At 37.4% G+C, this 27,944-nt stretch overlaps 2 protein-coding genes across 4 annotated transcripts in view; both read left to right on the top strand.

Moving 5' to 3' along the window:
* Positions 1-9,062: 9,062 nt before the first annotated feature.
* Positions 9,063-9,554, top strand: LOC127802189 (uncharacterized). Its single transcript, XM_052337895.1, has one exon. The coding sequence runs from the start codon at positions 9,063-9,065 to the stop codon at positions 9,552-9,554; it is 492 nt and encodes a 163-aa protein (XP_052193855.1).
* Positions 9,555-10,902: 1,348 nt separating this feature from the next.
* Positions 10,903-27,944, top strand: part of LOC127801744 (nicastrin) — a 92,463-nt gene continuing 75,421 nt past the window's right edge. For all 3 annotated transcript variants that reach the window (XM_052337121.1, XM_052337120.1, XM_052337118.1), the window contains exons 1-3: positions 10,903-11,187; positions 12,139-12,258; positions 12,372-12,486. In XM_052337121.1, the coding sequence (XP_052193081.1) occupies positions 11,118-11,187; positions 12,139-12,258; positions 12,372-12,486 (305 nt within the window). In that variant the 5' untranslated portion in view covers positions 10,903-11,117. The remainder of the gene's footprint in view (positions 11,188-12,138; positions 12,259-12,371; positions 12,487-27,944) is intronic.

Genomic DNA, 27,944 nt, shown 5'->3' with positions numbered 1-27,944 from the left:
TCAGGTAAGGATTGAAAGGTATATTCCCATAAATCCCCAATACTTAGCGATGTGTTTGTTATGCTAGCTCGGTGTCTGGGTTACCTTTGGTTTTCTGTGAGGCAAGCTGGAGAAAAGTGAAGTTCACTTGGGTTTCGAGTCTCGTTCTGTTGTGTTTCTTGTCTATGTTTGTGACCGATTCCTCAAGTGGAGTGAAGGGAATGACGAAGCCTAGTGCGCACCTAGGATATTTCCTGTTGAAACATAGTCCAACCCTTCTGTTGTTGGTTTGTCGTGTGAGTAATCCGGTCAATTATTCACGAGTGACACCCATAGGTGGGAGTGAGGCATTGCAGGGATCGTGAGTGTACTCAATTGGTAGGGAAGAGTTCTGCAGAATTGAAAGATGTTGTTGTGAAGGTATATTCAAAATAGTCAGACTAAATTCTATTATCATGGAATACAAAACCAAACATTATCCATCTACTTTATATTTCTAGACAAGTCTACCAAGGAGATGCTCCCCATTGAGATCGAGTCCTTGATTAGGAAGAGGATTTTTTTCAAGGTGCAAGTGAAGTCCGAAAACATACGTAGACGTAGTAATGTGTTTGTCGTTAGGCGATTGACTGACGATCGAAAAGTGATTTCCAAACACGTTGGTTCGAATGATCACGACCAGGTGGGTCATACCCTTAACCTTCTTTCCTTTGCAATGCTTTATTTAATTCGATCTAATGGTTGACCATGATTCCTGTTATTTTAGAAGTCTGAAATATTTTCGAAACTTGAAAAAACTGATGTCGATGATAAGAAGGTTGCCGAATAAATCCACAATTTAATTATCTTTTTCCATTTTCCTTGACATTCGATTTGATGGTTTGTTTTTTGTTTTTTGAAGGTATCTTCTTTTAATGATGATGAGTTGTCGACCCCTTTGAAGAGTATTACAAACCAAATTGAATCGAGTGATATTGCAAGAGAAAGTTCTCCAAAAATGAACCTATTGGGTGACCTATCATCGAACGCAGCAACCAAGAAGATGCGAGCTGTCATTAAGATAGAGAAAGATTGAAATTTTGTTTTGATCGTGTGTTAAAATTGTTGGTTTTGAGATTTCTGGATTGTTTGTTTTGAGATTTCTGTTATTTTGGTGGATGTTTTGAGATTTCTACATTATTGGTTTTGAGATGTTTTGTTGTTGCACTTTAATATATCTTAATTCTGAATTATTCCAAAACTTTAATTATTGACTTTGAATGATGCATTTTTTCCTAAACTATATATTTTGAACTTCTAAACATGGCCCTTTAATTGACTTGAAATGTATGGTCATTAGACGAAGTATAGGCGTAAAGGCAATTGATAGATATATAATTAATTAACTATGAATAAGGCATACTTAAATAAATGATAATAACTTATACTTAGCCATTAAATCAATCGTAAATATGCATTTTTTGTTTGTAACAAACAATAGATCAATCATAAGCATATAAAAAAAATTAGTTATAAATGAGCAGGTAATAGTAAGAAGTCTCATAACAATTTCAATATAAATAAATTAGTTTAGCATAAAAATAACTCATATACCATAGTGAAAAACGAATTACTTTTTTTGCTTACTAAATAGTCAGTCACCAATCCTAGATAGTCGGTCACCAAAGTAGGCATTTATTTATTTACTTACTAAAATAAAATTTTCAAAATTTGTGCATTTAAGCTACAAAATTAAATAAATGATAAATAATATACACTTAGCCATTAGAAAAAAATAAAAAAAAGGAAAGCAAGAATATTGATCGTGCTAATATAAAAGATTGGTCACCCAGTATGATAATTCGAATTCATATACGTAATCGATTTTATTAAACTAATTTCATAGTGATATTCGATAATATATTGTCTTTAGTTGGACCATCGTTATTAGTTGACATATATTAATAAACCAATATAGGACAATAAAGTATTATTTTTAGACGTGTTTGAGTTACACATGTGTTTTAGTCAAAACAAAATATGTACAAGGGAACGTATAATAATTTTTTCAAATCAAGTAGATAAAATCGTTTTACAAGTTGTTGCAAGTCGTTGCCGACTAAAAATACGAGGTCGAATCATAAGTTATTTTGGAAATAGAACACACCAACAAAATTAAGCAAACCCATATAATAATATATTGCATAAAAATATTAAAAGCCCAACATTTACATAACAACTTGGTCCACATCCCAATGGTCGACTATTGTGGTGATATTAAAAGGCAAGCTTCTAATATATCAATCCATTCATATTCTTGTACCCCCTTCTCCTCTTACTCACCATTTTGGAAAATGGTTCAGCCATTTTTTTTAGATAAAAACCCGTAAGGTCACAATGTGTTAATCCTTCCACATCCTTATCCCCATTATATATGTGTTATTAATCTCATACATTGTTGCTTATTGATTTAACACTCATACAATAATACCCTTTCAAGTTTGCTGATCCTTTTTTTCAACAAAACAATTGAATATTTTCTTTGTTCAAGTACTTCACGATTGTGCTTATCTTTTGAACGAAGTTTGGAAAATTGTACCAAAACAACAGTAATGAGGAAGCTAATAAAGTCAACGGTTATTTCTAACAAGAGGGCAAGACAACATGGTGACTCTCTCTCTCTCTCTCTCTATATATATATATATATACGCACATTTGTTCTCTTAAGATCAAAAGTGTGTATATATATATATCTTCATCCTTCCCAATAGAAAAAGGAAAAATTGTGACGGAACAAAAAACCCTAGAATTCAAATAAATTGACATATAAAAATGGAAGCCATAGATGTAGGTAAAAGAAATCAAACTTTAAAAGCCTGAACTAAAAAGATGGAGATAGTGAACTAACATCGGTTGGGGCCAGGGCCACCCTCGGAGTCGAAAGAATTGAAACGACCAACCATGGGAGAGTCACGATCTACATTGGCCCTTTCGTGGAAGCCACGACCTTTGATCTTCTAATCGGAGTCGACGACAACGAGGAACTAGGGGCGTTTGTGGTTCGGTTTGATTGGTTTTAAGCCAGTTTAAAGCACCGAACCGTAGGTTCGGTTTTCTACCAAATCAAACATGTGTGGAAAACCGAATCAGAGCACACCGCATTTTGCTATTCCGTTCGATTTTCGCAGTTTCACAATTTTTGCTTTTGGGCTAGTCCGATCCAGGCCGGTCCGGTTCGACTAAATTTGTATTTTTGCAGCAAACTCATTGAAGCACTGCACAATACAAATTTATACTAAATGCAACATAATCAAACAGAATTGCTTTAAACATAATGCTTTTGGAATCAGACATATTGTTTTTTGGATCAAGCCAGTTCCTAAACAAACATATATAATATGCATAAATGCAACATAATGCTTTCCCTAGAATGTCCAATAGATCAACTCAGAATCAAACACTAGGAATTAGCAAACGAAACAAAGGAAATACAAACAAAATTAGCTAAAAATAAGTAAAAATATAGATCAACTCAGATATTTACAAGTATAGCATTTTCTGACTAAAAATAAGTAAAAATACAGACAGAAAATACAAGTCTAGCTGAAAGTTTTTCCCACAAGCATTTTGTGACAAAAATAAGTAAATAAATAATCAACTTAACTTGTGAGAAAGACCCATACTAGCACTCGAATGGGCGATCGGAACGCTGGGGGAAGAAGGCGACGGGACGCTCGGAGTGATGACCGCTACGAGGCGACAATGGCGGTTCAAGAGGTGCATCTGATGCGAGAGCTTCAGTGGGTTGGTGTCGATCGGCAATCCGAGGGTCCATGGGGATAGAAACACAGTGCGCCTGGCGTGGGTGGGTGTGGGTTAGGGTTTGGGGGAAATGGGAGAGAAAAAGAGGAAGGAAAAGCTGAAGGAAAAAGATGGTGTCTGGCGTGGCGCCCCATTTTATATTTAATATTATAATTTATATTTTTTTAATTATATAATATATATGCAGGGGGTTCGATTTTGAACCGAACCGCCGGTCTGCCAAACAGCAAACCGTGCGGTTTGGCATTTTTCCAAACTGAACTAAACCACCAATTCAAAAAATCGGCCGATTTGGTCCGGTTTGGTTGCATACCATGGTCTTGCTGCTTTTTTGAACACTCCTACGAGGAACCTCTGCCTTTACCAATGATGGCGGACTTGAGATTCGTCTTTGTTGCGATGACGTGGGTTGGGGCTGATGGACGACTATGGTAGGGGTTGGGGTAGGTTGGGTAGAGAGATGATGGGTTGTGGGTTTTATAATAGGGGTACAAACATTAAGATCATCCTATGCAACAATTATGTACCTTGAGTGGGGTCTATTCTCACTATTTACTCGTGGTTAACCTCAACATTCACGGAACCCCATCACGTCATTCTTTTCCTTTTCGCGATTGATATCTTGATCATTACTCACCTCAACCCATATTATTAGCTTCCCATCACGCGTTGCGACATTCCGTTCCTCGACACTCATTTCCTATGCAACAACCATACTCAAAATTCAAGATTCAAATTAGACTCACCTCGCACCAAGAATATAATCCTAGCCTTACAACTGAGAACACACTCATAACTTGACCTGACCATCCTAGATGTGCAGAGTCATCTCCCTTAAACTTACTCTGATACCAAACTGTAACGGCCCACCTCCCGAAGCCTCCACTAGCATAGAGGATCCGTGAGAGGGTCATTACTTGACATATACAAAACAATAACACAACTAAAAATTCAAACACAACCCTTAATCGAACCTTACATTGTTTATTACATAAAATATCATAATCGTTCCCAACATGTTCTTACTTAGGCATTCACACCCTGAGCGCACCTGGGCTTACATGTCATACATTCATCACAAAATCATAAAACATTAACCTTAACACAACCACAACGACACTTAGGATCTAGTCTCGGGAGAGCTCTACACTTGCTATCATGGCTCGATGAACTAAACCCAACCCTATCAAATGTACCTGATCCCGTGGACAACTCCCTTACTTGTAATGATGGAAAAACAAAGATGAGTCGCGAGACTTAACAAACTCATGAAAGAAAGACAACTGGTTAAGGGTATGACTCTTCCCCAACATCCGTGTAATTTATGTCAATGCAACAACACACAATATCATGATTAATAAACACTCTAGCTCTAAATGCATAACATAAAATCAACGGCACACAAAGGGTCGTTGGGGCCCACATAAGCCACCTATTGGCACCCAAGTCCCACATACAAACCTGTTGCAGCTTAATATAGGTTACCATAATACCATTCAACAAACCTATATTTTCCTGACATTCATAATATCATTTTCCTATCATCTATCATATCATCCTACCATGCTGCGATTGTGGTCCACTGCCATGACCTACCATCCGTGGTGGGTGCCACCCATCCTCATCACTAATAGCCACACATCCTCACCATGCAAAATAACAAATAGGAAATGCAATGGCTTCTGTAGCATAAACGTGATGACAAGGCCCCCATAAATCAAGCATTAGGCCATGCTACGCCCACATAGTAATTCACACATGCGATATGCTCTAAATGCACCGGCTCACCTAAAGAACCCAAGTTGGCTTTTAGACCAGTTGGGTCATGCAAATGCTCACATCTCCCATCACACGCAAGGCATGTTCCCCAAATGAATGCAACCCAACCCACTGCAGCACACACATCATGATGTGCACACAACCAAGGCAGGAATCTGGCAGTACCAACTCATCTAGTCCTTCTTGCGCTTATCATAGCAGTTAATGACGGGCGCCCATATATCTAGCCATCCACTACCACGACCCACGGTCGATAGTCAGTGGCTTTGTACCCCATACCCTTAGACACATGTATTGACATTTCTTAAGCTTATCCCATGACATCTCATGTACTCGTAACATAACCATTAACATACCATTCTTGTTCTCATTCCTTCTCATTCACATAAAACCATCTCAACATACATAATAGACTCTTATCATCTTCCCATAATCTAGACCATAACCAATTTTCTAAGAATCTAGCCCCAACGGGTTCGACATCATGCCTAAAGAAAGCGGGAGATATAAAACCCTGTGACGGACATAAAGAGCGGCATTAAGGAATCATTTACTTAGTTTATTTAATCACTAATAGACTTATTATTGACATATAAGACATGAGATAGTGGCCACTCAGATTATCATTATTACTGCATGGAACTGAGTCAAGGTGAGAGAGTGAATAAGATACAAGAAACCACGAAAACTTTCATGGGAAATAAAGAACATGAGGAGAAGATTAGGAGCTTGCCTTTATTTGGCTGATTCTTGCATTTTCTGTGCTCCCGATGCGAAGTAAAACATTCTATATAAAATAATAAGTTAATGACTCAAATTAATTAAATTTAACCGCATAATCAACATAATCTAGCCGTATAAATTCTCTAACTTAAACATATAACATTATGCTAATTTTACTCACTTACCGGGATATTTTTGGATACCAAATAGCCTCAAATCTCTTATTTTCTCTCATTCTTCCAACCTTTTTCCTCATTTCAGCTGTTGGCCATGACCCCTCATTCTTTCCCTCTGTTCCTCGTTGTTTGATGCTCGCGAAATTGCTGAAATTGGCCTTAAATTGGCCAGAATGATAGAACTTGGCAACCAAGCAAAATGGAAGGCTCAGCGCGCGCCACGTGGCACGTGCGCTGGGCACACAAAAGGCGCCTCGAAATGGCTCCTGGTTTACTGGGAAAAATCCTAGTTTTTCCCTCGCGTGCACGCTCCCCCTCAGTCTCGATCCCGCACCCCTCGCTTGGCCGTCCTCGCGTGCTACCGCTCACGTCACATGCGTCCTTCATCCATATAGTGTGCGTGCTTACTTTTAAGGTGATCCTAGCCTTGCTTTCAAAATTCACACCGGCGCCCCAGAATTTTCAAAATTTACATAAACACCGCCTACAACTCATTTTTCCCTTATTTCACTTACACCTTGAAATTTCCAAAAATCCACTAATTTAATTTATTTCATTCTTTCATTATTTCCATAAATACCCCAAATAAAATTATTAATTGCCTTAATTTCCTATTTCCTCAAAACAACATAAATGAATATTCTCTTAATTCTTCAAATATTCCATAATAACTTCAAATACCCAAAATTAATAATTATTATTTATCTCCCAAATTTCGGATGTTACATTTACAAATTCATCAAAAAGAGTTGAGGTTAGAAATGTACAATGGCTTGACAGATATAGTATTACAAGGAGAGACTGACCCTTCAAGACATGGTAGGCATGTGGTTTTTCCATCTTCTTTCACTACTGATGCACGATACATGATACAGAACTATCAGGACGCAATAGTGATATGTAGGTGGGTTGGTTATCTAGACCTATTTATTACATTTACATGTAATCCGAAATGACCGGAGATAGTTTGTTTTGTTGAGAGTAGAAGATTGAGGCTCGATGATCGTTCGGACATAATTTATCGAATTTTTAACATGAAATTAGACCACTTGATTAAAGATCTTCATCGCAATAAGATTTTCAGTACAGTCAGAGCATGTATTCTATTTAAGATTAGTAAAAAAAAATGTGATTATCATTTGCTATTGTTTATAGCTTAACATACAATTATTTTTCCATTCCAGCTATGTATACAGTGGAATTCCAGAAACGTGGATTGCCATATGCGCACATTTTGATATTTTTGTCTAAGGAAGACAAGTATCTAACTGGACCTGACATTGATCGCATAATATTAGCTGAGATTCCAGACAAAGATTTTGACCCAAGCTACTATTCAGCAGTTCGCGATTTCATGGTGCATGTCCCATGCAACAGTTTGAGAAACAATTCTCCTTGAATGTCTAACGGCCGATGTACAAAATATTTTCCAAAGAAGTTCGTAGAATCTGCTAATGTTGACGATGATGGTTATCTAGTGTACTGAAGAAGGGATGGCAGTAAAATTATGTTGAAGAACGATGTTGAGCTTGACAATAGATATGTCATGCCACATAATCGCTATTTGTTGTTGAAATATCGTGCTCATTTGAATGTCGAGTGGTGTAACCAATCCATATCTATCAAATATTTGTTCAAATATGTCAACAAAGGACATGATCGAGTTACTGTAGCTTTTTTCAAAAGCAGTGAGGATGATGATGCAGGGTAAAAATGTTGGCGAAATAAATATGTACTATGATTGTAGGTACATTTCACCATGTGAGACAACCTAGAGAATTTTTGGGTTCAAGATCCAATACAAAAATCCTTCTGTTGAGCGTCTGAGTTTTCATCTTCCAAACCAACAAAATGTTGTGTTTTCTAATTCTGATCCGATTGATCAAGTGGTAAATCGACCTCGTGTGAACCAGAGCATGTTCATTGCGTGGATGGATGCTAATAAAATGTACCTTGAAGAAATATAACTAACTTATGCCTAATTTCGCAACAAGTTTGTTTGGAAACAATCAATCAGAGAGTAGCACTCGAGGAAACATTAATTCTCTATTGGACGTATATTCTACGTACCTCCGGCTTGTGGAGAAATGTATTACTTGAGAAGCCTCCTAAATATAATTCGTGGGCCAATAAGCTTCAACGAATTGAAATGTGTTGGTGGTGTTCAATACAGTTCTTATGGATATGCTTGTTACATACTCAGATTGCTAAATGATGACAAAGAATGTGTTGATGGTATAGTCGAGGCAAGTCATTGGGGATTTGTACATTGTTTGAGATGTCTTTTTGCGACTTTGTTGTTGTTTGATTCTCTATCTTGACCTGAGATTGGGTGGGAAAAATGTTTGCAATACCTCTCCGATGATATACTTTACAACCGATGAAGCATGTTACAACATAAAGGTATTCAATTATATTTTAATATTTGTTGCTACATGTGTAATTTAACATTCAATTGTATTATGACAACGCTTCCAATATTTTGTAATTGTGTCCACAATATGCATAATTGGAATAACTGAAGAAGAAATAAAGGGTTATGCTCTTGTGAAAATAAAAAAGATATTGAGAAGCAGTGGAAAGAGTTTACGAGATTTTCAATCAATGTCGTTCCCAGATGCAGAATATTTTTTCCGCTATCAAAATAGACTTATACAAGATGAATTACAGTACAACAGACATGCTTTGTCCCAAGAGCACATTAAACTAGTGTCTAATTTGAATGATGAGCAACGATATGTCTATGACATTGTAATGGATGCGGTGAAGTTGAATGGAGGTGGTATGTTTTTTGTATACGGATATGGAGGAACTGGCAAGACCTTTGTGTGGAAAACTCTATCCACAACTCTGAGATCGAAGGGAGAAATTGTGTTGAATGTAACATTGAGTGGAATAACATACCTCTTTTTACCCGGTGGTAGGACTGCTTACTCCAAATTTGTAATTCCACTAAATTCGAATGAAGATTCAACCTGCAACATTAAACAGGGAAGTCCTCTTGCAGAGTTAATAATCAGAAGCAATCTTATCATTTGGGATGAGGCTCATATAATGAATAAATATTGCCTTGAGGCTTTGGATAGGAGCATGTGAGATATTCTAAGATTCAGTAACCTAATGAGTTTGGAATTACCATTTGGAGGGAAGGTAGTGGTCCTCAGAGGGGTCGACAAATATTACATGTGATTCCAAAAGTTACTAGACAATATATCATGCATACAACCATCAATTCATTATACCTATAGAGAAATTGTAAGGTATTGGGATTGACAAAGAACATGAGGCTCCAACATATTGAATCTGATGAAGACTTGATCAATTTAAGGTCTTTTTCTGAATGGATAGCAAGCATAGGAGATGGAACAATTGGCGATCCAAACAACGGTAATGTGGTTATTGATATATCGGACGACCTGTTGTTGAATGCATCAGATGATCCTGTTGCGTCAATCATGAATAACACGTATCCGAACTTTACTTCTAATGTCAATAAAACTGAATATCTTCAAGGTAGAGCTATACTAGCATCGACTCTTGATGTTGTGGAGACTATCAATGAGTACATGATTTCACTTAATGTAGCTGAGGCAAAGACATAGTTAAGTTTAGACACAACTTGCAAATCAGATTGCAATATTGATCTTTTACAAGACCTTCACACGCCTGAATTTTAAAATGCAATTAGGTGCTCTGGGGGTGCCAAACCATGAATTAAAGCTAAAGGTTAGCACTCCGGTTATGCTGTTGAGAAACATAGATCATTTCATAGGGTTATGCAATGGCACTATGTTGGTTATCACAAGAACTGGAAAACCATGTTCTTGAGGCAAAAATTTTGACAAACAACAATGTTGGACATAAGGTTCTTATTTCAAGGATGACATTGACTCCATTTGACCCTAGGCTGCATTTCAGACTATAAAGAAGGCAATTTCCTTTTGTTGTGTTGTATGCAATGATAATCAACAAAAGTTAAGGTCAATCACTGTCTCATATTGGGTTGTATTTGAAGAAACTAATTTTTAGTCACAGACAATTATACGTAATTGTTTCTAGAATTACAAATTGCAAATGATTGAAATTTTTGATTTGTGATAAAATTGGGGACCAGACAAATTCAACGATAAATGTAATTTTTAAAGAGATTTTCAAAATTTTTAGTAGTTTTCTCGAGATTTATTATTTTTTTAAATAAATGTATCATATTATTATATTCACTTCTTAAGCTTTCATTATTATCGTGTTTATTTTACACATACGAAATTATAGTTGTTAATTTTAAATAAATTTAATAGATATGAAACTCTCCATATTATATCTCAACTGAGCTTTTTAATTTATTTTAATTTAATTTTAGTCCAACCAAAAATCTGCAGGCCTACTGGGTTGGACCCCAAATAAGTTGATTCGTGCACACGTCCGCCTAAAAAGAAGCCAACCACCAGCCATCCCAATATTTCGAGGGAGTTTGAACTTTTGAGTGTCCGGATGGGATAACCAGTCAACCGAGAAATTCACGTCATTTTAAGGAAAGAGAAAAGAAAATTCTCAGAGACTAGAGAACGAGGGAGAGTGAGGGGGCTGGAGGGAGACGACATTGATGGGCGTATGACTTAGGGTTTCCGATAACTTGCAGTGAAACGTTCCTGTTCGTCCATGGCCTCTAAGCTGTTCCATTTCTGTGTTCTTCTGTGCTTTCTCGCTCGGCTTCACGCCTCTCTCTCTGGTGAGTTCTCTGCCTCGAAGAATCACGCGCCAACGTTCTGTTTGTGGTTGGTTGCTGAGAAATGGAGGGAGTAGTGAGTCCTTGTAGTGCTGTTTAAATTCGTGTGTGTTGAAATCAAGTTTACTTGTCGTGCCTGATTGTTTTTAGTAGTAGCTGATTCTTCTGTTCGCGCTTTGGCAACTGAATGGCGCATGAATTGCGACGCCGCTTAATGTATTGTTACAGCAACGATTAGAAGTCATGGACTACTAATTTCTAGGGTTTTTGTAGGGTTTGTTTGTCCAGCAAAAACAAACAACAAGGAAAAGAAGGGGAAAAAAGAGCACAAATTCTAGAGCTTGTACACAGACTAATTAGAGAGATTTAGGTTTATTTCTATCTTATTTGAGTTTTTGAGCTCAGATCAGGACAGATAAATGAGTTGTTGTTATAAGGGAGAAGGTCGCGAGCCTATTTTTGGTGGTTGTTTGTTGTTACCGAAACCAAGGTGATGTAGAAGTGTAGATGGTCAAGTGCATCTACCTGGCTATTTGTAGGTGTCAAAAATTACTGAAATTGCTTTGCTTCAAAAGCTAGTAAGTTGATTTTCTCAAGTGGGCTCTTTGTGCTTCCACTTGAAGTAGCCTATTTTTATCTGGTTATGTTAAGGTGGTCCCAACTTGCAACTATATCCGATTTAGAGAAATATGTGGTATGTTGGCCAAGTGTTGAAACCTCTAAAATATGTTTAGTTTTTCTTTATCATTTTTTTGGGTGGGGGAGGACGTTGTGGAGATTGCTAATGTTTTTTCTACTTAACTTCTTATTCTAAACGTGAGTCAAGTTTTTTGGGTGATCATGCTAGGTTGTTTACTGTATGATGTCTTGAAATCAGAGTGCTTCCAAATTTTCCATCTTTTGTATTTATCGATCTGCATGCTTCACATCTGAATTATTTAAGAATTTGAACAGCTTCTGAAGAGGTTGCATTGCTGCAATCAGTTCCTGATCTTGAGAATGCAATGTACATTGTTGTTGATGGATTCCCTTGTGTGCGACTTCTTAACCTATCTGGGGAGATTGGTTGTTCAAGTAGGTATCAATTAGTTTCGTTCATTGAACTTTCTTGCAATCAATATACTTTACAGCTTTTAAGAATTATTTTTGTATTATTTTCCTACTTAATCGAGAAGTTTTATTTTTAGATCCTGGCCGTGATAAGGTTGTTGCTCCAATTGTAAGATTGAAGAATGCTGATAAGTTGTCTCAATTATCGGCAATATTGGTGTCATTAAATGAATTTGACAGTTTCCTTGCTAGGTATGTTTACTTTTCTATTTTCTAAGTACTTTTAATTATGATTTTATGTTCCGTTATAGTTTTGCATGTCATTAAAGTAGAACTATTTGGAATAATAACTTATGCTTCTTTTGTTTCCTGGAAGTTTTATTCCAATTACGTTAGATGACCTTGGTCGGACTTCTGTAATTTAGAGGTTATAGAAGCATTCAAGCCTCAGACACATAATTGTTTTTCTTCAATCAGTTAATCTGAGTTCTGAAAAGTGAGTAGAATTTGTTTTTTCTGCATCCCAAATAGGAATTATCAATTCAGTTGAGTGTTGCATAATTAATGGAGATGTAATGATGGCATGTAGGATCCTTTTTCTGGAAGTTGAACGTTGTGTTGTTAAGAAGGAACAAGAAGATCTGTCTATCAAACATTTTTTGTTCTTCTCTATCTGTCTGCCTGTCTATATTGCTACATTGGAAATGGAAAATATTCATGTAAATCAGTTTACATGTAGATGTAAAGTTGGGAGGTTTTCCATTCAATAGATTGAGGACCTCTGGGGATCTGAATACTGGACTTGCTTTAGCTATAAAATGAGTCTTGACATTGCACAACTTATTCTCAATAGTATATATATTTCCCCATACTCTTTGAAGCTTAATTGAATTTGTTAAGCATTTTACATTGCAGTGGTGCATCCAACTTTTCTGATCCAATTTCTTGCTTGATTATATTTGAAGAATGCTTTCCTACTTTCAGAGTGGATGGTCACAATTATTGTGGGATGCTGGTCTTAGACAAGATTTGGATGTGGGTTTTGGTGTTTCCTTGTTGAAGGCATTACTGAACTTTATATTAGTCAAAGGGAAGGATGTTTTGCGCTGGTTGGGTTCTATTACAGGTTGAGGTTTATTTGAATCTTGTCCTGATGAGTTAGGCTAGTATGCCTTTTGCCTTGAGAAGGAAAGTGATTTATATGCTCCCTATAAGTGTCTTTTCTTTTGTTTGGTTTGCTGTTTTGTTTACCTTCGATAATTAAATTGTAAGGAGACAAATTCATTTGTAATGGTGCTGATGTAGGAAAGATCTGGAATTCTACTAATTCCGACTGATCAAAGGCTTAGGAGGATCAGAATGCTCGCGAAAATTGTTGAAAAGACTAGGACTTAGGTATGTAACAAATTGGGAGGCAATTTAGCAGTAAAATATGGCTCAAAAGATATTCATTCACAAATAAAAAAGAAATATTAGAACAGCGTTTTATGATTCTGGTAATCACATTCCTACTAGGATTAGGAAATCCTTTTTGTAGTGGGAAACTAAACACAGTGGAAACCCTTCATTTTCCTATCAGGAAACTAATCAACATCTCCTTTTCCTATTATGAAACTGATCAAAATCTAAAGCTACTAATAATAAGATCCTAATACATAATTAGAGTTATCAAAAAGGGAACCATTATGCAAAATGACAAAAAATACCCTTGATCCATCAAATATCAAAATTAAGCCTGACAAAGCTCTAGGAGGGCTTTTCTTCATCAAAAACATCACTAATCAATGCCTGGGCCTTAGAACCAATTTTAAGATGCTTCTTATATGTCTTCAGAGGTTGCTTGCACTGTCCTCCATCAGGTGCTGTTTGAGTCTGCTTCTCACTCATATTTCAATAGCTAGGTAGATCAAACAACTTTAAAATCAAAGGTAACTTGAATTCTGCAAATTGAGTATTTATTAATTCTTTTAAAACAGTGCTACTTGGAAATCATTTTTTGAACTCAATTTGTTGGTAAGAAGCTAATGAGACTAAAGGGTTTTTGCTAGATACATTCCCTCAATGAGGACATACATTCTTGTTTATATATAAAATTGGTCCAACATGGATTATTTATTTTGTAAATGATTGAGGAGGGAGAGGGTTCGGATTCTTGTGAAGTAAGGAAGAAGAGCAAGAATGGGAAAATGCAAGGAGAAAAGACGACGACACAAATATGGCAGTTCTTCCTACTCTGGTTGTAGGTGTCATGAGATTAATTGCTTATGTGATAATTGTGACGCAAAATCCTAAGTCATCTATGATTGGATTTCCTAATTTGATTGTGATTATGATTTCGAATTTGACTCTGATTATGATGTTGTCAAATTTGATTTTATGTGGGATTTATTTTATCTGGAGGAATATTCTCATGAATCATCTTATGATCAGGATATGATTTTCTGTGTTCATTTATAGATAATTTTAGATCTATAAATAGGTGCACAGGTCACATGAAATTTGTGTGGCATTATCACTTTTGTATTAACAATTATTTGCTTAGTGATATTTTGTCCTTTTTGCCCATGGTTTTTCCCGATTTGAGTTTTTCACGTAAAATTTTGTGTTCGCTTGTGTGATTGATGGTTTCATCGTGGTTTGTATTCGATCCAATTTCGTAATAGCTTATTAAAGATTTGTTATGGTTGAATTCCATATGTTTTTAAACTCGGAGCGATTGAACGGATTGTGCATTTATAGATGGTAATTAAGACACTATGGAATTCAACTTTATAGAAGTGAATGCAACCCTTATAACAACAATAAGGTTGTTCTTTTATAACTTGAAACATTATGAGTTTGAGTTTTTTAGAAACAGCCTTTATGCAAAATAATAATAAGATTGCATATATAAATGATCCTCTCTTGACCCTCATAAAGCAAGGCCTTGTGTACTACAAACATCCTTTTAGTTGGTAGAGGTTTTTGACTCTCTCTTCATTCATTCATTAGTGAGCTTGAGAGAAATTATTTATTTATTCTTTTTTCAGTTTGGTTTTAGTCTTTAAAGTTGGGACATTCATTTGAAAATATCTTAAGTTTAACAACTCCAAGGGCTGTCAGCAGCACTAGCATAGTCAAGTCACTCTGCCTATAACCCTTAAGCTTTATTCCTCTTTTGCATCCGAAATATTGCAAAACAAAAAGGAAGCGGTACCAACCTCAGTAAATGATGTTTCACCTTACCAGCCGAATGAAGCATGAAATATAATTAAATATAATCAATAAAATTAGAATTTAAAATCTTATTGGTTGAAAATGATTTACAATAATGATACAAAGTGAAATAAGTAAAATAAAACATAGTCATGCATGGCTATGGAAGTAACCTATTTATGCACAATAATAAAATGTTTTACTATGACTATAATGCACTTTGTGGAAAAATTCTGAACCACATATATGTCCTATGGCGACTGGCAAGGGCCCAGAATAGACATGTCTAAGTGCTAGTGTATTTATGAGCAAAGACTGGGTCTCAAGTGCAGTCAGATATTAATTCACATACAGATTTTAATTAACTGCAGGTAATGATCATAGAGAAATACACATGAATGACCCCCCTTTTCATAAGGTTAAATAAATATTTTCTAGTAACAATAATCAATAATTTTAACAAATAACTAATAATGTGAAAAACCACTAATAAAGTGAAATGCCACTTACGTGATGCACCAAAATGAAAATAAATATTAACTGTAATCCCTATAAAATAGCCTACATCTGGAGCATTTCAGTTATTATATTCCCACTGTTAATATGTTGTACTTACTAAGAGTAATGGACATTACCACAAGTCCATTGATTTGTCACAGAAAGAAACAAATAAAAAAGAACTAAAAGAAACTGATAGGTTTTTGTTAGGACTGGTTATTGGTCCTACTTAATTGGGTGTAGTTCTTTCTTTTTTGTAATAGCTGTGATCAGTAACGGACGCATGGATGTATGCATGTTAGTGTATCAGCTATTAATAGCCAGGAAATGAAGGAAAAGGCCGGATGAAATTTCACAAATATTCCCTTCTCTCTTTTTCTTCTCTCTCTTACTTGTTCTCTCTCCCCTTCTCCCTATCTGTTATGTTCTCTCCCTCAAGATAATCTTTGCTGTCACGATTAGATTGAGAAGAAAGGCTCAATCTGATTGTGGAAACGACTGTTGAGAAGGATTGTTAGGATTTGGATCCTAACAATTGGTATCAGAGCTGCGTAAGTGTGCCGGGTTGTAACTAGGTGTGGGTTAGTCAGTCCCGGCAAGGAAGAAGAAGGGTGCAGGGATTTGTTGTTCAATGGTAGAGGGTGCCTGCTTGAAGACACTAGACTAGCAAGTTAAAACCATGCAGCAACAGTTTCAGGCATTTAAGGAGGAGATGGCTTCAAAGCAAGACCAGACACAACAAAAGGTTGAGTAAATCTAGAGTTGTTCTCCAAGCTGCAAGTGAATTTGAACTAGAAAGAGAAGGGACCCAAGATCGAAGGCTCCACCCCCAATTAGTAGAAAGGGCCTCTGTTACCTACCTCTCAAAAGGTCAAAACAGGGTAAGGAGGTGGTGGCAACCCAAAAATCCACTTCGGTAACAACCCTCAGTGACCTTCTCTTGGTAACTCCCGAACTACTGTCCATAACCCTTCTTATGTTGAAGAAGTTAGCCCTAGCAATATCCGTGGCAATAGTGGACATTGGAACCCTAAAATTGATTTTCCCCATATTTATGGAGAAAATGCCTGGGGATGGCTTCACAAATGTGAAAAGATATTCCTAATTTCTAAGACACTAGACGAACAAAAGGTTCATTATGCTTGAGAAATAGAAGATTCTCCTAAAACTTGGTTTATGGGGTGGATAATGGGAAAAGGGAAGGTGGATTGGAACTATTTTGCATCTAAGGTACAAAATGGAAGGAGGAAGGAATGCAAGTTGTGGTGGAGGAGTTTAATATGTTAAGGTAGTGGAATAGTGTGAAGATATATTAGGAAAAGTTTAAGAAAGATATATTAGCCGTAGGTTCTACGGCCCATTTCTTAAGAAGAGAAACACGGAACATCGGATGAATGCTTGAGCTCTTTGGAAGTTGTAGCCTGTAAGCCACACTTCCCACCTTGACAGTTATGAGAAATGGGCCATAGAACTTTGGCTGTAACTTTGAAGTAGGGTTTTGAGTTAAGGCTCTTAAGTGTCTCGGATGCAGCTTTAGATATACCATCTCTCCCTCTTGAAACTCCCTTTCACTCCTCTTTTTATCTGCGAATTGCTTCAATCTGTTCTTTGAGTTAGCCAACTTAGTTTTGATTACTTGTAGAGCCTGTTTCCTTTGCTAGAGGTAGGTGTCTAGAATTGCTACTGATGAAGAATCTCCTAATGCCGGAAGTAAGGGTGGCTTGTAACCGTAAAGGGCTTCAAAAAGAGACCTTTTAATGGCACTATGGTGGCTGGAATTGTACCACCATTGTGTTGTAGTCAACCATTTGTGTCAGGACTTGGGTTGTAAGAGACACAAACACCTCAAGTACATCTTTAGACTTTGATTAACCCTTTCTGTTTGCCCTTTAGATTCAGGATGGTAGGCGATAGACATATTGAGCTTGACTCCCAATAATTGCATTAATTCCTTCCATAGTAGGCTAATAAAGATCTTATCTCTATCCGATACTATAGCCTTAGGCACCCCATGTAACACTCCACTTTTCCAAATACATAATAATATCAAATATAAGTTGACATCACCTACGAGCGTTATGGAAACCCTTACCAACGAAAGCATTGGATTGAACCTGAAAGCTTAACTAAAGTTAAATTAAGAGGTTTCCACTATATTTCCTTTATATGTACAGGAAATGCATACAATTTTCAATAAACCCAAAATATGCAACTCACTACTTGCAGTTACAACTGCATACATGCCCAAGCTAGCAAATAAACCCTTTCCATGACAGCTTCCCCATATAACATTTAAAGTGCGTTAATTGAGATATTACCCACGTAAGCATATCAAAACCACAACCCTTAGTACAACTTTAGGGAACCCTTATACTTATTACAAACTTGAGTACCCTAACTGCTATTACAATGCATCAGTGTTGTATAATTACATGGGTACATAATAAATCAAAAACCCAAAGCTAGCGAAGCTCCACCTCCTTGCCCACGCTTTGAACTGGAACCTGAAACACCTGACACTTCTGATATACCTGGAACGTGGGGGCATCAACCCAAGTTAGATATTACATCTAAGTGAGTGAATTAGAAAATGAAATATATGTGTGTGTAAATGCAATAATGCTATTATGAAATCTACCCCTGTGGTGGCAATGCCAGGGTGTTGCAATCACCCCTGCGGTTATCATAGTCACTCATTGGCTCACCGTAAGAGCACGAGATCTTCCATGATGTCCCAACAACTAGCCACAGTTACCAACACAAACATGATATATGACAAAGCAGAAGGAATATGTATAACCAAGGGAAAATATGACATGTAAGCCACAAATGCATGATATGCAAGTCAACACCCATACCCAATGAAGCCAAAATGACCGGGATGTAGCAAAAGGATGCAAGAAATACTCACCTTGATTGTTTTCCATTCGATAGCACTATTCACAACACTAGGGGTTGTTTATGCAAAAATCACGCATTCCAGTGAACCAAACCTCAAATATTTTTACATGGGGTTGTAGGGAATTAAAAGAGGGTCAATATTGCAAATTTTCAGGTCAAGAGGAGGTCTCACGTGCCGCCGGAAGGTGGTTGGCGCGCCCTCACGTGCAGCCCCTTGCCGGCACGTGAGCTGCATGCGCCTCCCTTAAAAATCAGCCAGCTTCGCCTCCTTTTGGTATTTCTGCCATAACTTTCTCGTTTTAACTCTGATTTGACCCCCATTTTTTCCTATATGCTCCTCTTTCATCCCTCTACCAGATTATGAAAAGAAATCAGACCTACCTTGTAGTTTCGTTGACGTTTGACACGCTTTACGGTAGAGACACGAACTTTCCGACAAGCCTCGTTTCTTCTCCGATTTTCTCCCCCGATTTTGATAGAACTTTCCCTCTATTTTTGTAGCGTTTCCCCTCTCCAAAATCCCTTTCTTTCCCTTCTTGAAGAATGTCTAAATGAAGGTTACAAAGGCTTCATATTTATAGAATTTCTTGACGATTCAAAATCCGCCACGTGTCGCGAAGGATAAGGTTTCATCATTGCTGCCCATGTGCTTCCAACCAAAAGGTGCCACGTGTCCCAACTTGGAGGCTAAGCAAAGCAAAGATATTTTGATGAGATATTTTAAGGTTTCAAGAAACAATGCTTTGGCCCGAACTTTCTACGTAACTGCACATAGACCCCTTGCAACCTTGTCCCCGGGCCATTTTTTAATTACACTTTTTGGTCCCCAGAAAATGGATAAATTACACTATTACCCCAAGATTTTAGGTAAATTACACTTTTACCTGAACTTCAATATTTACGATTTTGTCCCTGGTTCAAAAATTGAACCTTTGTCTCAAAGCTTCTATAATCCTTTGAAATGATCTATTTTCTAAAGTATTAATAACCTCAGGTATCATCTCATATTTGAGTTTAAAAATTCTGGAGTATTACACCTCATGTAATTTTACTATATGATCTATGAAGACCTTGGCAATTTCCTAGGCAGTGTAAGGATGAGAAAGCCCAACGAAGTGGCTGTATTTGGTGAATCTGTCCACAATCACCATAATACAATCCTTCCCTTCCGACTTTGGGAGTCCTTTAATAAAATCTATGGATATGCTCTCCCAAGGTCCCCATGGAATGTCTAATGGCTATAGTAGCCCCAGATAGGCCACATTTTCTGTTTTGCACCTCTTGCAAGTGTCACATCCCATTACAAATTCCATGACATCCTTCTTTAATCCCGGCCACTGGAAAAGTTGTCTAACCTTATGATATGTATTGATAATACTAGAATGTCCTCCAATGGGTGAATTGTGCAAAGCTTCAATCACCTTTTGTCTGAGTCTTCCATCATTCCCCAAAACCAACCTTCCTTGGTACCTCATGATGCCATTGGCCAATGTATACCCCGATTTAGCAGTTGGATTGACCACTAACTATTGTAGGAGCTCCTTAGTTGTTCCAACTGTTCATAACTTGAACTAATTTCTTGGCACCAATCCGGAATCACCATAGTTATTGCAGCTGCATGGCCCTCCTCAAAACACTGCGATAAAGCGTTACTGCAAGGTTTTCCTTCCCCCTCCTATACTGTATAGAATAATCCAGCCCCATTAGCTTTGTCATACCCTTTTGTTGTAAGTGAGTATGTAACCTCTGTTGCAACAAAAATTTTAGACTCTCATGGTCTGTTTTAATCACAAATGTACCCCCTTCTAAATAATGATGCCATTTATCCACTGCCATCAATACAGCTAGTAGTTCCTTCTCATATATACTTAACCCCATGTGTTTAGGTGCCAATGCTTAGCTAAGAAAGGCTAAGGGTTTGCCTTCTCAGTGGCGGAGCCACGTTTTGGCCAGCTAGGGCCTTGGCCCCAACTGATTTTTTTATTTTTTTGATTTTTTATATATATTACTATAAATAATTATAATTTTTATAATTTGGCCAGGGCTAAAATTATAATTTGGCCCGGACTAAAATTCTTTCTTGGCTCCGCCACTGTGCCTTCTTGAACCAAAACAACCCCAAATCCACTAGCACTTGCATTTGTCTTTAGCACGAAGGGTTTGTTAACATCCGGTAGGCCTAGAATTGGCACCTTACCCACAACCTTTTTAAGTTCACAAAAAGCTTGTTTCGCCTCCTAGCCCCAATGGAACCCACCCTTCTTCAACAATTTAGTTAATGGCCGGTTGATAATTCTGTAGTTTTTGACAAACCTACGGTAGTAGCTAGTTAATCCCAAAAATCCCCTAAGTCCACATTAGTAAGCTGAGGCCATTCCAACATTGCTGCCACCTTGCTAGGGTCCGTACTTACCCCTGCTTTAGATATGATGTGGCCCAAGTACTCATGTATTAACTTGTAAGGGAGAGTTTACTGTAATTATAGATAGTAAGAGGGTGAAAACAGTATAATTTGTAAGCTGGCTGTAATGAGTTGTATCTAGTTAGTTGCTGCATCAGCCGCTGGTACATTCCCATGCACATGTATGCGGTTACCTCACATGGGAGGTTAGGAAATCAGCTATATATAGTGCTGAATTTCCCTTCCACGGATATATGAAAAATCTAAGAATATTCATCTTACTCTCTCTATTCTTGATAATTCCTCTCCTTCCTCAATGTCATCATCTTCTCCTTCTAACATTTGTAATTGTCTTTTGCACTTGTGGCCTGCGAATTACTTATCTCCACATTTATAACATAGCCCAGCTAATTGCCTTTGCTCCATCAGTTACTTATAGTGGTAGGGGTAGGGTTGGTGGGAGGTAATGCTAGGACACCCTTACTATGGGATCCCACTTCTCTTGCTGCCATTCTATTTCCAGCCTGCCACCCACTTGTGAATACTCAGTGCTTCATTAATCATCTCCTGTAACCTTGCACTTTCTGTAGTCTGGTTCACCGTGTGGGGTTGTATCATCTTTACCATGGGCCTCATTTCATCCCCTAAGTCACTAATAAAGCTCGAAACAAAGTACTCCTCGGATAAATGGGGACTGTGCACCATCATCAAAGATCTCAGCTCCTCCAACTTGAGCTGGTAAGCTTGGACTGTTCCTTCTTGTTTGAGTTTATTAAACTCCTCAATTATGTCCTTCATACTCCTATCTTCGAACCTTACACACAAATCATTTACAAACACACTCCATGGACTTCCCTCCTTTACTACAATCCACCCTTGATAGCAAGCATCTCCCATATCATTCAGATAAGCAGAAGCCATGGTGATCTTCTGTTGTTCTGGAATTTGATATAGGGAGAATACTCTTTCACATCTCCTCATCCACCACCTCGAATTCTCACCTTCAAACAATGGAATCTCGAGTTTTGGCATAGGATAGCTCAGTTGGTTGTGGTTAATCGGAGCTCCTGGCCTCCTTTCTCTCACATTTTCCCCCACCATTTCCGTATCGAACTTGAGCTCCGATGTCCCTACTGGCCAATGTTCTACTCTCACTCTGGGAAAAATGGGCTCCGTTCTTTCTCTAGGAGGAAAATTGGGTGAGAGTCTTACCAAATGTTGATTGGCGAACATTTGCGCAATCAGTTGCATTTGCTCCATCATTTGTTCCTGAAGCAGAGTGCTTTGCTCGCGGCTCTCCACCCTTCGACGTTCCATTGCTTGATCAATCAGGGAATCGACTCCCGCTCCAATAGAAAGTTCGTATGTCCCCATCTGATTCTACATCTCTGCAATTGCTATAGTCACTTGCTGTAGCTAGGATTCCATTTGATGCCCAAGAGCGTTGCTCTGATACTAGAATTGTCAGCTCCTCAGATGCTAACAATGGTTCTCGACCAAATAGAAAGATTGAGAGAGAAGGAGAAGAGATATTGAGAGAGAATTGGAAGAAGAAGAATGCAGAATTAAGGAAGAGAGAATACAGAGAGTAAGATCAAAATATTCTTAGATTTTTCATATATCTGTGGAAGGGAAATTCAGTACTATATATAATTGATTTCCTAACCTCCCATGTGCGGTAACCGCATACATGTGCATGGGAATGTACCAGCAACTGATGCAACAACTAACTAGGTACAACCCATTACAGCCAAATTACAAATTATACTGTTTTCACCATCTTACTATCTATAATTACAGTAAACTTCCCCTTACAAGTTAATACATGACACACTGGTTGATGTATTGTTAGATGAGTTGGGGGGTGCTAAGGTGTATTCTAAAACTGATCTGCGAGCTGGATACCATCAAAGTTAGGGTATTTGAACCTGATATTCCCAAAACTGCATTTAAGACTCGCTTTGGCCATTTTGAGTTTAGACTGATGCCGTTTGGATTAACCAATGTACATGCTACATTTCAATCACTCATGAATTAGGTTTTTGCTCCTTATTTGTGCAAGTTTATTCTTGTTTTCTTTTATGACATTTTGGTATATAGATCCTGATTTTGACAGCCATTTGGGGCACCAAAAAGCGGTGTTTGACACACTTTGGGCCAACTGGTTATATGCCAAATCCTTAAAGTGTTCTTTTGGGCAAAATCATATCGAATACTTGGGGCACATCATCTGTTCTCAAGGAGTGTCCACGGATCCTAGTAAGGTGGCCGCTATTGATGTGAATCAGGTTGCTAAAGCCTCACAAGATCTGTTGAGCATTCATGGAGGCCCAATTTGAGCATTAATGGAGGCCCAATATCTGTTGAGCATTTATGGAGGCCCAATAACAAGATATGGGGTTGATAGATTGAATTGATTGAGAAGATTTGCAAGGTTGCAAGATTTGGGGTTGATTGATTGATTAGTTGATTGATTGACAAGATTGCAAGATTTGGGATTGATTGATTGATTGGCTGATTGATTGACAAGATTTGCAAGATTTGGGGATGATTGATTGATTGACAAGATTGCAAGATTTGGGATTGATTGATTGATTGGCTGATTGATTGACAAGATTTGCAAGATTTGGGGATGATTGATTGATTGACAAGATGTGGGGATGATTGATTGATAAGATCCAAACTTCCCTTATTTCCTCTTTTGTTTTAAATCTTTTCTATTTTAGATAATTCTTGTTTCTTTACCAGATTATGTTATTTCCTTCTTGTAATCAATTCCTACTATGCCTAGGATTTGGTTTATTTCCTTCTAATTTAGAATTTGAGTTCGGCTATATAAGCCTATGTAACCCAAGAGGAATGTAGTTTTTGATCAATATTATTTTGTGAGAGTTTTCTCTTTGGTTCTTCAACGAACTATTTTGAACTTATCAAGATTTTATTTTGTGGCGTTCATCCTTGACTTATCACTCACAACTCTTCTCATCTATCTTGAGTGTGGCGTCAACCCTACCTTCTTATACCTTTGGTTCTTATCTCTTTATAGATAACGGGTCAAGGTCCTTTGTTTTCTTTATTATGAATCTGTTTTAGAACGATCCTTGGCAAAGGAACCATTTTTGATCGTCGGGTCTCACCTTCCTTCGTGGGGTTCACATCAGCTATGATGTCGTGGCCAAAGCCTACTTCCCATAAAGGCTTAAGAGGATTTTTAGGATCAACAGGCTACAACAGGAAACTTGTTAAGGTTTATGGTATAATCAGCTGGTTCTTGACAGCAGTGTTGAAGAAAAACGGCTTTGTATGGACTAAAGCAGCTTTTTCTATTTTGAATAAGGCGATGAGTTCTGCCCCAGTTCTCGTGTTTCCCGACTTTTCACAACCCTTTAGGCTTGAGACTGACGCATCAGGCAAGGGCATGGGAGCTGTGTTGATGCAAAATCAACACCCTTTGGCTTATTTCAGCAAGGCCCTCAGTGACAAACAACGAGGCTGTGACACTCGGATCTTAACCGAGAATCACTCAAACTTTCATACAACTTGCATAAAATTTCAAAAGACATACTTCATATCGTTTATACATAATTTAGAATTTAACATAGAAATACTTTATTCTAAAACAAAGAAAAAAACTGGATTTAAACTTTTGTAATCCTTTTGAAATATCACCACCACGATCCACATCCATGCTTCAATCTTCCTAATCATAGTCACCTAAAGTGAAAAAAAAAACATCGGGAAAGAAAAAAAAACATAGGGGGGAGTGAGATAAATCTTAGTAAGCACATATGAACCATTAGTTGTATTTAAGCTTGAAAAACTTGAACTTGCAACATGAGGAGACACGAAAGATTCTACCAACTTGAGGGGGGTAAGAATCTTTGTGCGTAGCTACTAAACTCCGGTCCCAAACTTGCTTGTAAACATGACATGAGGGACCATAACTTGATTTAATAAAAACACATAAATAGCTCATAACGTACTTACCTTCAACTTAACTCTTTAATCAAGGTTTTCACACTAGTTGTCTTGATTGTAGTAAGTAAAAGAGTAATGATATAATAGAAAGGGAGAAAGAGATTAGCTAACAAAGAAGAAATGAAGTAAGGAATTGTGAAAGGGGAAAGGTCATATTTATAGTGTAGGAAAGGAGTTCTATTCTTATCTTTCTTCTTGTTAATTACTTAAAGTAGTTCAATCCCTATCTTTCTTCTTATTATTTACTTAAAGTAATTCAATCCCTATCTTTCTTCTTATTATCTTATCATATCTTAGAAGAATGGTGTTAAATTACATAAGAGTTAAATGATATTATGTCTTTGCTTAAGTCATAAGTTAGTATGATGTCATGGCATATGTCATATATTAGCATGATGTCATGGCTTATGTCATATATTAGTATACTTTTAATTGTTTATAAGAGACATTCCCTCTCAATCATTCTCACATATGGATTTAAATCTTACCTTATCTCTTATAATTTAGAATATTTAAATCATATCAAGTCATACTTAAAGAAATCACATATCCATAAAAATAATCCTCAAGAGTATTCTAAAAATTCATATGTCATGGTAGGGCTAGAATTTAGACTATCCAAACTTTTCATTTTGGTTCCCAAACCATAAAACTAAATGACGTTTGGGTCTCTTAACTATCATAACTCAAAATTTCACCCCTTTAAAAATTACCCATAGTTTATATCATTGATTTCGGGTGTTACAGAGGCATGCCAGTATATGAGAAGAACTTGTTAGCAGTCCTATTGACAGTAGACATGTGGAGGCACTATCTTGAAGGGAGAAAACTTATCATAAAGACTGATCAGCAAAGCCTAAAGCACCTTTTACATCAAAACCTTCATTCTCAATTACAGAAAAGGAGTTTAACCAAACTTTTGGGGCTAGACTATACTATACATTACAACAAAGGAGTGCACAACAGGGTGGTGGATGCACTTTCCAGATGTGAAGAAGGAATTGATGACACAATAACAGCACTGGCATGCCATGCCTTATTGGTCATGGAACCACAGTGGGTGCATCAGTTGGTTCATAGCTACAACAATGATGAAGGCACTCAAAAGCTTATCACCACTGTGCTCTCGGATCCAACTTCAAAACCAAATTACACTTATACTAATGAAGTGTTGTGTTATAAAGGGCGGTTGTATGTAGGGACTAATGGAGAGATGCAAACCAAGGTTTTATCTGTAGTACACTCCTCAACTCTTGGAGGACATTTGGGGTTTAGACATACTTGTTATAGAGCCAAGCAACTGTTTTGTTGGCCTGGTATGAAGCAACAAATTAAATCCTTCATGCTCTAATGTTGTTGGGAAGAGACGAAGCTCAACCCTTTGAAAATAAACAAACCGATTTCATATACGAATGAATGGACAGAAAATAACCAAAAACATACACAGAAACGTAAAACAGATCAAAGCAAAGAACACAAGCGATTTTACCGTGGTTCACCCGTTAATGAGGGCTACGTCTATGTTGAGCTCACTGCACTAATCGTAAATGGTTACAGCCTCCACTAATACATCACAGTCTCGATAATCTGTACAAGAACAAAAATACCCTCTAACAGTAAAGCCCCATAATCACAGACAAAGATCAGAGGCAAAGAACCCTAAAACCAGAGAGAAAACGACAACCTATACAGAGCTTAATACAGCAAAAATATTGAGAGAGAGCAAAACACAATCTGATAAGGCGAAGGCTGCAGCGCCTGAATCTCGAGGAGCCAACAGACATAAATAGGCGAATCAACGGCTGAGATGATATCGGTAGAAGACAAAAGGACAATAGGGCGCCAGCAGCATGAAACGGCAAGGAGGGTTGTCATTTTGGCTCGAAGGCCCATGGGCAGTTGCCAAAAGGCCATCCACCCCTTGGCCCAATTAGGAACTGGATTGGAGCTTCACAATAATACCAACAATCTCCACCTTGAAGCTCCAACATCTTGAGGCATCCTAACCAAAAATTAGTACAACATGCTACAATCCCCTCCATCATTGCTCTTGTTGGTTGCTCCTTCAACCAATTTTGACATGCAGCAAGTCCAAACAATGTTTGAACTTTGCTGTAGTTACTATCTTAGTTCCCATATCAGCTGGGTTATCTTCTGTTGGAACCTTCTTGATTATCACAGTGCCATTTGCCACCTGATCCCTTACATAGTGATATTTAACATCTACATGTTTGGTTCTTTCATGGTATACATGATTTTTACACAAATGAATGACGCTCTGACTATCAGAAAACACTACAACTTTACCTTGTAACATATGAATTTCTTTCAGCAAACCTTGAAGCCAGATGGCTTCTTTGAAAGCATTAGTGACAGCCACATATTCTGCCTCAGTGGAAGATAATGCAACCAAAGGCTGCAGCTGTGACTTCCAACTGATGCAATTACCTCCCAAGGTAAAAAAGAAAGCAGTTGTAGATTTTTTCGAGTCCTTGTCGCCAGGAAAGTCAGAATCAACATATCCAACAAGATAAAAAACATCACATTTCTTCTTATAAATTAACCCAATATCAATGGAACTATTGATGTATCTTAACAAGTATTTTAAAGCTTCCCAATGAATTTTACCAGGATTAGACATGAATCTACTGAGTAAAGAAATTGAAAATGCTAGATCAGGTCTGGTCTTAATCATTGAGTACATAACAGTTTCAATGACATTAGCATATGGGAATTT

This window comes from Diospyros lotus, chromosome 5, assembly GCF_014633365.1.
Source record: "Diospyros lotus cultivar Yz01 chromosome 5, ASM1463336v1, whole genome shotgun sequence".
Taxonomy (NCBI): domain Eukaryota; kingdom Viridiplantae; phylum Streptophyta; class Magnoliopsida; order Ericales; family Ebenaceae; genus Diospyros; species Diospyros lotus.
The sequence above is the reverse complement of the archived record's forward strand: the minus strand, read 5'-3'. Positions and strand labels throughout refer to the sequence as shown.

Excerpts from the sequence above, each read along its gene's own strand:
- LOC127802189 (XM_052337895.1), top strand. The coding sequence starts at position 9,063 with ATGTCGTTCCCAGATGCAGAATATTTTTTCCGCTATCAAAATAGACTT.